The sequence below is a fragment of the Carlito syrichta genome, unplaced genomic scaffold, assembly GCF_000164805.1.
Source record: "Carlito syrichta isolate Samal-C Ts95f unplaced genomic scaffold, Tarsius_syrichta-2.0.1 Scaffold301617, whole genome shotgun sequence".
Taxonomy (NCBI): Eukaryota; Metazoa; Chordata; class Mammalia; order Primates; family Tarsiidae; genus Carlito; species Carlito syrichta.
In genome coordinates, this window is record NW_007245713.1 from 159,729 (window position 1) to 171,684 (window position 11,956).

The 11,956-nt window shown below is 38.2% G+C and overlaps 1 protein-coding gene across 3 annotated transcripts in view; it reads left to right on the plus strand.

Moving 5' to 3' along the window:
- The first annotated feature begins 1,407 nt into the window (after positions 1–1,407).
- Positions 1,408–11,956, plus strand: part of CACNA1D (calcium voltage-gated channel subunit alpha1 D) — a 160,261-nt gene continuing 149,712 nt past the window's right edge. For all 3 annotated transcript variants that reach the window (XM_008054924.2, XM_008054925.2, XM_008054923.2), the window contains exons 1-2: positions 1,408–1,671; positions 11,342–11,484. In XM_008054924.2, the coding sequence (XP_008053115.1) occupies positions 1,451–1,671; positions 11,342–11,484 (364 nt within the window). In that variant the 5' untranslated portion in view covers positions 1,408–1,450. The remainder of the gene's footprint in view (positions 1,672–11,341; positions 11,485–11,956) is intronic.

The window sequence follows — 11,956 nt, forward strand, 5'->3', positions numbered from 1 at the left end:
TTTTTTTTTTTTTTAAGTGTTTCCTGAGCTACATTTCTTTCTTTCTTTCTTTCTTTCTTTCTTTCTTTCTTTTTTACGTATTTTTTATCTTAAAATTGTGGGGTACAGTTAAGGGTTAGCTATACAAATATGCATTGTGCAGGTACTCTTGTTGATGAGGTAGGCCCCCCTATCCCCAGACAGATATTGACAACCATTAATCCCACCTCCCTTCCCCTCCCTGCCCCCGCCATAGTTTCCCACCACTGTCAATTCTTTTCTTATAGTATTACGATAGTTGTTCAAGGTCCACTTATGAGTGAGAACATGGGATACTCAGATCTTTGTTTCTGTGAGAGATCACTCAGTATTATAAACTCCAATTCCATCCACGTTACTGTGAAATTCATGATTTTATTCTTTTTTTATGGCTCTTTTGATCCCTTGCACTAGGCATCTTAGTATGTGAATTCCACGCCTTCTGTTTCTCTACGGTAGTGGTAACTTTCTTCACATCCCACTAATATTAGTAGAGGACTTTATATTGAAGAATTTCAGTTGGTGATGATTTTTTGTTTAGTTATTCAAGTAGGTTCATGCCAGGGAATGTCTCTTATAAAGTTAATTACACACATCTCTGTTGGTGCTATTGAAATTGAAGCCATGTAAGGAAGACCTTTCTAAAAAGGTAAAGAGTTGGAGTTTTTAGACCTCCAACTAATTGATGTCCTGGAGTTTTTAGACCTCCAACTGATTGATGTGCTTCCCACAGCTCATGGATTTGCATGGGTTGGAAGTGGAAAGGTTCTAGGAGTCATCTAACCATGGGTCATACCACTGAGGACTGATACGAAAGAAGGGTTCGGAGTTGAGCCCAAGTTCCCTGGGAAAGTACACGGTGAGCCGGCAGTAGTGTCAACCAGGAAGAGGTGGCATACCAATAAGCAGGCAGGGTGTTTACCATCCTGTGTTCACTGGCCTTCCTGTGCAAGTGTGGAAACTTATGTCCAGATGAGGGGAGGGACTTGCCCAAGGTCACCTTGCTACCCAGTGACAAAGCTGACTCTGACTTAGAAATCAGACATAAACCCAAGAGGAAGAGAGGGTCAAAACAGGTACATCTTCATTTCTTCCAAAGGGCATTTTGTTCAAAGCCACGGTTGGAATCTTTGTTGTACTCTTGTGCTTTTCTGGACCTGATTTGGCAACCTCAGGAGGAAAACATGCTGCGTTTTGCAAATGTGTGCAAATAAGAAACATGCCCATTACGTCCTAGGCAGACTCATTGCACACGCATCAGGGCAGGTGGCAAAATGCAATCATGCAGCCTGGAATAAAAAGCGTTTTGCACTTAGTTGCTTATGAGAAATTCAGTGTTAGAATTTAAATGCCTTCCTGGCCCAGGTGCAGTGTAATTGTTCCATTTCTCATAATATAAATTTTCTTGGAGGAAAATGCTCGTATCTTTGAGATGTACATTCTAATCCCTGTTTCTTTTCCTGTCTTCTTCCTTTTTATTATTTTTTTAATGTTTCTTTATTTTCCCCCACAGGAAAAAGTAGAATATGCCTTCCTGATTATTTTTACAGTCGAAACATTTTTGAAGATTATAGCGTATGGATTATTGCTACATCCTAATGCTTATGTTAGGAATGGATGGAATTTACTGGATTTTGTTATAGTAATAGTAGGGTAAGTCTCTTTTATTTTGGGGGAATGTTTATTTGGAAAATGGGAGGTGAGGGTAAGGGTAACAGAGTACATAGTCTTTTTAGGGAATATGGTTGCTCTTTTATGCCAGGTGTTGCTCCAGAATCTGTCAGGAGTTCTTCTAAGACCAACGATGCTGCTGCCAGTCTCTGGGTAGAGACTGGTTTGGAACTCCCGCGTTGTTGTTGCTCCCCTTTTCAGTATCATGCTGCGGAAGGGAGTCTGTGCTCCTAATATGAGAGACTTTACCTTGCAGGGTCTCTTGCACCTCCACAAACAGACCAGCCTAGCTGGGGATTCAAGTTAAGTGAGTAAAACTCTTAATACTTAGCACCATGTTAAGTTAAAAAAAAAAGTCAAAGTATAATAAAGCCTTCATAGCAGTGAGGTACTCTGCTATTGAACATCCCTTGAACAAAGCTATGAATTTTTTTTTTCTGCTGATGTATGGAAGAAACTCTGGCATACCACTGTCCCATTTTAAATAGCAAAACAAATGACTGAATAATGTCACATATCTGGAATAAAATTAAATAAGCTAAAAAAATGCAGAGAAGCCGGGCTCGGTGGCTCAGCCTGTAATCCCGCGCCTTTGGGAGGCTGAGGTGAGTGGATTGCCTGAGCCGGCGGGTTCGAGACCCGCCTGGGCAGCGAGACCTCTTCTCTACAATAAATCAAAAAATTAGCCGGGCGTGGTAGTGCGCGCCTGTAATTCCGGCTACTTGGAAGGCTGAGGTGGAAGGATTGCCGGAGCCCAGCAGGTCGAGGCTGCGGTGGCCGGGAGCGGCCACTGCACTCCAGTCTGGGCAACTGAGTGAGACTCCAACTCAAAAAAAAAAAAAAAAAAAAAAAATTGCAGAGAAGCAGGTGTTGTTCACAAATCCTGTTGCAGGAAGAAGACAGCAATAGTTTTAGTTAATGTAGAATGTTAAAATGAAAAATAGTGGCCCATATTGTTCTGGTCCTTCCACACCTGGATGTGTTGCCAGCAGGAGGAAAATGAATCAGTGTTAGAGGCATGCTGGGCCTTTGGACCAAATACTCACATAGGAAGTTATGTTCCTTCACTGAGTCTTCGTTACCCTAGCTGTAAAATAGATTGCTCCTAGAATTATGTTTGTTTCAATAGGGAGAAAATTTTACATAAGCTGACTGTTTTCATCTCTGTGGCTTTGGTGAACTGCCTTTTGGAGTTGAACCAGATAGTTTTCCTTTTATCATAAATTTCTAGAATGGGATATTAATTCTGCAGGATATTAGGTAAAGTGGGATTGATTTGGGGCCTGTCCTTTTAACCTAGGAAGTTAATATGGGTTACAAAGTGGTGGCCCAGTGGGATTATTAGACTTGGTGGGAAGGGGGAGTTAGCTTTTTCAAAAACCACCACAGTACATTGGCATCTAAGGCATCATTGCAAAGGAAGTACGTCAGAATGAAGAGGTGGCAGATATATGCCATACCTTCCTGTATTTGGTGAGCTCTATCAGGAAATGGCAGGCAAGAGCCTTGCAGGTCTCTTGGTTCTAGAATGACTTTGCTGCGCCTGTCATGCCACTAGGCTTTTTGTTCAGCTAGAGAACGGAGATGCTTAGCTTCTTTTCGTTTGTTGCCAAGCTATAAGCACCTCGGCTTTCTGCCTTTTCATACTATAGCACAGTATAAGGATGAGGAACCGGGCAGGGGTAGGGGGAGAGGTAGGACATGATAGCATCATTGAGCTAAGGAGAGAGACAAAAGTTCAGGGAAAATGAGTGGCTGAAATGTGAGGGGTAGAATCTGGGAAGGGAGATATTCAAAGAAGGAGCCCCGTAAATATGCCTTGGGGTCCTCTTCAGTTTTGGCTGAAGACTAATGCTACACTTATATAGGACATGATTCTATGAGGCCAAAGATCCTACTAGGGAAAAGAGAAAAACTGGGGAGCTGTAAAATGAATAATAACCAAAGCTCACAAAAGACTGGAAGGTATTCAAGTTCTGACTAACCAGAGTGGAAAGACCTCACCAAACACTCAGGACTATCAGTAGAGACCCCAGAAGGGTCATTAGTAGTAGCACCAAACTAGCTCCAGAGCAGGGGTTGGCAAATTATATCAAATCCTAGCCCTTCTAGCTTGCCATGTATTTTTATAAATACAGTTTTATTGTAACATAGCCACACTCATTTGTTTACATGGTTGAGTTTGAGTAGTTTAGGTCCACAAAACCTAAAATATTTACTATCCGGCCCTTTATATAAAAAGTTTGCTAATCCCTGCTCTAGAGTAAAGACTACGTGAAATCCTTGCTACCCATGTTTGAAAAGAAGTTTGAAAAGGAGCAGACTGACATTCAAATAACTTAACTACCTGCCAGAACAGAACTCAACATTCTTTTAAGCAAGACACCAAATCTGGAAACTTAACAAAGTAACATTCAAAATATCCAGCATTCAGTCGACTATTATTAGACATATGAAGAAATGACCCATAACCAGGAGAAAATCCCATCTATGGAAGCAGATCCTGAAATGACAGAGATGATGGAATTAGCAAAGAAAGACTTTACAACACTTGAAAACTGCTATTATAAATATATTTATGGACTTAAAGGGATCCATGACTATAATAAGGAAAGATGAGACAATATAAAAAAGAACCAAATGGGACTTTAAGAGATTAAAAATATGAATGAAATGAAAAGTTCTGTGGATTGGCTTAACAGCAGAGTAGACACTACAGAAGACAAAAATCAGGAAATCTGAAGATGTAGCAATAACATGAAGAATGATAACTGAGGATAAAATGAACACCTCTTCTTCACAACATGTGGGGAAATATCAAGTGGCCTAACATGTATATATGGAGTCTCAGAAAGACAGGAGATGGGAAATAGCAAAAAGGGCTTGATGAAATGGCTCCAGATTTTCCAAATGTGATGAAAAAATAAACTAACAAATCAAGAAGTTCAACAAAGTCTGAACAAAATAAACGTGAAGAAAGGCACATCAAGGCACATCATAATCACATTCAATTTATTAAAAATCAAAAATAAAGAGAATATTTTAAAACAGAGGGAAAAAACTCAGACTTTTTGTCAACATTCTTGCAAGTCAGAAGACAATGGAGAGACATCTTTAAAGTGCTGGGGGGACATTGTTCACAGTTGCAAGGACATGGAATCAACCATTCTGCCCATCAAAAGAGGACTGGATAAAAATATGGTACATGTACATGATGGAATATTGTGCAGTCATAAAGATCAAAATCGCGAACTTCATAGCAACCTGGATGGACTTAGAGTCTTTAATACTGAGTGATCTTTCACAGAAACAAAGAACTGAGTATCACATGTTCTCATTCATAAGTGAACCTTGAACAATTATCATAATACTATAAGATAAAGGTTGGCAGTAGCAGATACTGCCAGGAGGGGAGTGGGGAAGCAGGATTGGCAGTAGTAGGATTCTGCCTGGGGAAGTGGGGACACACCTCATCAACAAGGGTACCTGTACAATGAACATTTATGTACCTAACCCTGAATTGTACCCCACATCTTTAAAATAAAAAGAAAATTTAAAAGAGGAAAAATAAAATACAGTAATAAAGTACTGGGGGGAAATGTCAACCCAGAATATTTATTCAGTGAAATATCTTTCAAAATTGAATTCCAAATAAAAACTTTTCAGGCATTCCAAAGCTTGAGAATTCATGACTGATAAACCTCTACCTCTAGAAATGTTAAATGCAATTCTTCAAGCTGAAGGAAAATGACATCAGACAGAAATATGGATAAATACAAAAGGAACGATGAATGTCAGAAAGGGCAAATACATGGGTAAATAATACAGACTTTTTTTCATTTTAAAATCTCTTTAAAGGTAGTTGACAATTTAAAGCAAAAATAATAACAATGTATTGTAGTGTCTGTAGTGTCCATAGAATTAAAATGTATGACAATTTTAACACAAACAACAGGTACAGGGAAATACCAATATATTATTGTCAGATGTCTATACAGCAGTTCGAGTGATTAAATATTATTTGAAGATAGACTGTGGTAAGTTAAAGATCGTACACCCACTCTAGAACATGAATTGGCAAATCTGGGTTAAGCCTCCCCTCTCTTTTTTTTTATGTTGACAAAGTATCCTATTTGCTGCATACTTTGGCAAATAAGGTTTTATTTTAATTCAGTTACATTCTCTCATGTCTATGGCTATGTGGTGTTATATGGCAAAACTGAATAGTTGTGACAGACCCTATAGCCTTCAGATCCTAAAATAATTTACTATCTGGCACTTTACAGAAAGTTTTTGTTGACACTTACCCTCGAAGAACCCCTAAAAAACCAAAGAAGTATTTCTAATAAGTCTATAGTGGAGATTAAATAGAATAAAAAAAAAAACTTAATCCAAAAAAGATAAGGAAGAAGAAAGAAGGAAACAAAGGATAGGACAAACAGAAAAAAAAGTTGCAAGGTGCTGGATTTCAGCCTAGCTAAACCTTTGTTAAATCCAGAGTTTATCAGATTATACATATACAAAAAGAAGACCCAACTCTGTAGTAGTGTCCATAAAAAACCTATTTTAAATATAAACACACAAATAATTTGAAAGTATGGAAAAACATGTATTAATACAATATAGAAGTTAATCGAAAGAAAGCTAGAGTGGCTATATTAATATTTAATAAAGTAGACTTCAGAGCAAGAAATATTATCAAGGGTAAAGAGAGACATTTCATAATAAAAAGTCGTTTCATTAAGAGGATTTAACAATTCTAAATGCATATATGCCTACTAACAGAGTTTCAAAATACACAAAGCAAAAACTGATAGAACTGAAAAAGGAATAGATAAGTCTAGTTATAGTTATCCATTTTAATACTCTCTTGAGGAGTTTGATAAAACATGTAGACAGAAAATTACTAAAGATGTAGGGGAGAGTTGAACAATATCATCAATCAACTTGACCCAATTGACATTTTTAAAGAACATTCTACCCAATAAGAGCAGAATGCATATTCTTTTCACATGCACATGGGACATTCACCAAGAGAGACGATATTCTGGGCCATAAAATAAATGTCAGTGATGAATTTTAAAGTGTTTAAAATCATACATAGTTGTGTTTTCTGAGTGAATTTAGCAATGTTTCTAGATAAAAGCTCAGTGTAAAAAGTTATGGGAATTTCTATATACTGGCTATGAACAAGTGGAAAATAAAAACTTTAAAGCATCCTATTTATGATAGCATTTAAAAACATAAAATATTTAGGTATAAATAGCTCACTAAAATGACAAAACCTGCTAAGAGAAAGCAAAAGAACTAAATAAGTGGAGTGATATATCAGTGCTCATGTATTAGAAGATTCAATGTTGTTAAAACGTCAGTTCTTCCTCAGTTGAGCTGTAGAATGAATCCTAATCTAATTCCCAGTGGGATTTTTGTAGAGATTGACAAGCTTATTCTAACATTTCCATTAGAGAGGTTCTAGATTAGGCAAAGACATCTTTAAGAGCAAAGCTGGAACCTGATTTGTTTAAAGGCTGACTCTAAAGCTACAGTGGTCATGATAGTGTGATACTGGCATAAGTAATAGACATAAATATCAATAGAACAGAACTGCAGAGTCTAGAAATAGACCCACAGTTATATGACAGATTGATTATAGATAATTCAATGATTAAGGAAATGGTTTTCAATAAGTGGTACTGGGGCAACTATCTATATTAAAAAAAGAGGAATCTCTATTCTTACCTCATGCTATATACAAATATTACATTAAATGAATTATAGGCTTAAATATAAAACATAACATAAAATTTCTAGTAAAAAATATGGGAAAAAGTCTTTATGACTTCAAGGTAGGCAGAAATTTATTAGCACACAAAAAAGCATCAACTGCCGGGCTTGGTGGCTCAGCCTGTAATCCACGCTTTGGGAGGCCAAGGTGGGTGGATTGCCTGAGCCCGTGGCTTCAAGACCCGCCCGGGCAACTTGGTGAGACCTCATCTCTACAATAAATTGAAAAATCAGCCGGGTGTGGTAGCACGCGCCTGTAGTTCCAGCTACTTGGAAGGCTGAGGCGGAAGGATCGCCAGAGCCCAGCTGGTTGAGGCCACTACACTCCAGTCTGGGTGACTGAGTGAGACTCCAACTCAAAACAAACAAACAAACAAAACAAAATAAAAGCATCAACTATAGAAGAGACAATTGACAAAATTGGACTTTATCAAAATTTAAAACTTTTCTTCAAAAGACAATTTGAAAAAAAAAAGCAAGGAACAGATTGGTAAAAAATATTCACAATACACATATCTGACAAAAGACTTGTATTTAGAATATATAAAGAGCTCTTACAACTCAGTAGCAAGAAGACAAACCAATAAATAAGTGGGTAAAAGATTTGAACAGATTTTCACAAAAGAAGATATGTGAATGGTCGACAAGCACCTGAAAATATGCTCAACATTGTTAGGGATTAGAGAAATGCAAATGAAAATTACAGTGACAGCACTATGTACCCGCTAGTATTACCAAATGTTAAAAGACTGAAAATACCAAATGTTAACCAAAATATGGAATAACTGGAATTCTTGTATACTGCTTGTAGAAATGGAAAATGGTATGGTCACTTTGGAAAAAATGTGCCAGTTTCTTACAGTGTTAAACATAGGCTGACCATAAGACCATGTTACTGGTTCTACTCTTAGGTATTTATCCAAGAAAAGTGAAAACACAAGTCCACAGAAAGACTTTATTCATAATGGAGAAAAACTAGAAACTCAAATATCCCTCAACTGGTGAATGGATAAACTCATTATGATATATTTATATACTGGAATATTGCAGAACAGTAAAAAGAAATGAACTGCTGATAAATGTAACAACTTAGATGAATCTCAAAAACATGGTGAGCAAAAGAAGATAAACAAAAAAGAGAACCTATTGTGATATTATGTGATACCATTTATATAGATTCTAGAAAAAGGAAAAACCTGTAGCAACAAACAGCCAGTCATTGGATACCCAAGTCTGAACCTTGAGGGAAGATGACTGCAGGGGGGCACAAGAGAACCATCTGAGTTGCTGGAACTATTCTGTATCTTGATTATGATTCTTGTTACTTAAGCTTATTTGTTTGTCAAAACTCATCTTTTTGTATAAATCAAACTGCAATGAAGTGCTTTAAAAAGTATAAAAATCCTCTAGGAAACTTGAGTAGAATTGGACTTCTTTTTTTAGTATGTGCAAAAAACTTTAGAATATCTGGTTTATTAAATCTAAAATATGCACTAAGTTGTAGTCAAAGAAAAGAAGAAAAAATTTTAAAAAGAAAAGTTTAATTATGTCTTCATTTGAATAAAATTCCCACTCACTGAAGTTTCCAACTGCAGTCTGTATCTCAATCCAATGGATTTTCCATTCCAAGTCAGCAGTGACCTATTGCTTTTGTCAAGATTCCCAATAACTGAGACATTAAGAAAGTAATTGATATTTCTAAAATGTTAACTGTTAATGTGACCACAAGAGGACTTGATGTGCCTACCAGAGCTGAAGTCATTACTTCAGAGAAACGATTGATCTAAGCCAAGTTTTATCCCACTCCTCTAATTTTTCAGTAAAGATATTTATGAAGAACATGGCTCTTGATTCTGAGGCTTCTGACTTCTGTCAGTTTAGGCAGCTCCTTGCCTTTTTTCACATGCCTTGGGGCAAACACAACAGTCTAGAGTCAGTCATGTCCTGATCTCTTCAGGTAAGGGTGGCGTGAGAGGCACAGAATCACAGACTATTAGGTCATTCTCTGGGTCACTTAATCCAGCTTTCTCATTTTATGTATAGAGAAATTGAGGCCCAGAGAAGGAGAGAAACTTTCCTAATATCTTATAACTGCTCTTTGGAATGGAAACCAGCCCCGGCCCCTTGCAGCCCTGCTCTACCTAGGAACAGCAGCTTGCTTCTCTCGCTGACTTGGGCTCTCCTGTAATGAGAGAGACATTTTTCACCTGTTTTCAAGGACACTGCTGAAGAACAAGGGATAAAAGGACCATGAAGTGTACATTGCAAAACAGTGATACTTGAAAGGAATCTTAAGTCACCACCTGCATAAATTACTTTCCTAACCTTTTGGGATGAAAATTCCTGCGGCTTCCACATTTCAGAAGTTTGAGGTGTTTTTTTTTTTCTTCCTTTGTTTTTGTAAAGCTATGAATTTGTTTTGGAGGGAGACTTTTTACTTTAGCCTTGCTGCAGGGGTTTGCAGTAATTTTAAAAAATATGCTAAAGAGAGAGAACCCTGTCACAAATTTGATCTATTTCCCCAGTCATGACTAGGGAGAGCCCACCATCTGAAGCTCTGTAAAGTTAGAGACTTGACTTACTTTCCCTCCTAGCTGGGTTCGTTGCTAATTGCTGTGCTGTTATTAAAACAAAGGGCTGGTCTATAAATGCCCCAGAATGACATGACTGTGCCCAATCAGGGCTGCAATCAGACCACCCTGTGTTTTATGAACTCTATGACTTGGCAGTCTAGAGGCATGCCAGTGGGGGCAGAGTTTCTACTTTGGCTGCTAATTAAACTTTAGAAACCTTTTCTTTGTTGCAGGGCCAATCATTCCCACAATCTGATTGGCCAGAGTTGATGCTGTTTGAAATGAGCGAATTTATATTTATTCTGAAAAATGAGCAACAATTCCAAAGAATAAATATTTATTTGAAAGAACAAAAGTAACTGTTAAATGAGTAGATTGCCTGAAAATAGCTTTATCTGGAAGACCTTCTGAGAGTAGGAAAAAATCTGTTGTGGCTGCCAGACACAATGTTATTCACATTTTGAAATGACAATATTAATACCTTACCTTAGGTAACTGCTTTTAGCCTTTGCACAACTCCTTACTGTCTGGGATTTACATCAGTCTCCAGATAGACCTATGAGAGTGAAGGTGGGGATATGTGTGTCAGTGACTGCACTGAAAGTGGTATAACATATAAGGTGTGGGACTTTAAAGTCATTCATTGATTTATTCATCAATTATTTTTGAGCACTTCTTGTGTGTCAGAAATTGTCATAGGCACTAGGCTAGAACAGATCACATGAACACATAACACATGAACAGAACAGACTAAAACTCCCTGCCCTTATGGAACCTACATTCTACAGGGGCCAAAGTACCTGTATTTACTGCCACTAGTTGTGTGACCTTGGGCAAGTTACTTGTTCCCGAGTTTGTTTTCTCATGTATAACGAGGTGTTAATAATTCCTGTGCCACAACATTTTGTAAGGATTAATGTGATAACATATGTAAGTGCTTAGCACGTAGCTAGCACTCATAAACAGTAGCCACAAGATTATTGTCATTTCAGTTTGTGGCAGTTACACTCCTCATTGGGTCCCCAGTAAGTTCCCTCTCCCATCGGGGCTCATGTGTTTTCATCTGCTCTACTGTCATGAAAACAGATGAAGTTAATCCCTGTCCCAATCATTTTGGAGATGGGTTGGTTAATGTTCAGATTTCATAGCCTAGTTCTTGTTTTTGCCTCGCCTTCCTTTTATTTAAGCAGCCGCCTCATGGAATTAGCCCTTGTTCAAAAATAACTACTATTATCATCCTGTTTTGCTTTCCTGGGTGACAGACTCTAACATTTCTTTCTCTCTTCTTCTTTCAGATTGTTTAGTGTAATTTTGGAACAATTAACCAAAGAAACAGAAGGCGGGAACCACTCTAGCGGCAAATCAGGAGGCTTTGATGTCAAAGCCCTCCGTGCCTTTCGAGTGTTACGACCACTTCGACTAGTGTCAGGAGTGCCCAGTAAGCACTTTTTGTTTCTAGAGTCAGGGGTGTGCTGATTGTTTCTTCTGGGTGGGCCTCAGAATCATGAAACAGTGCTGTGAGGTGAGTTGTTTTGTCCCAACCAGAGGTCAGCAGATGACTACGAATACCGGCCTTCACAGTCGACAGAACACTTTTGCTTGTGCTATCACTTTGGATCTCTGTGACAGCCCTGAGACGGGGACAGGTGATGGTTATTGTCATCCTGATTTTGTGGAAGAGAGAATCTTCTCTTGTAGAAAGACAAGGTGGCGGCGTGAGACCTTGGGTTCAGGCCTCCTAATTCTAGTCTATTTTTCATCTCTGACAGTGTGATCTCCTCCACTCCCAGGCCTGCCCCTTTGAAAGTGGTAGGTCCTGTAGGTGAGGGTGTTGGAGGGCTCAGCTAACTGCCTTTTTGTTAAAGTGGGGAGCAACAGGGGGCTGGGTTCCTGGAAGCTCTGATAGACCA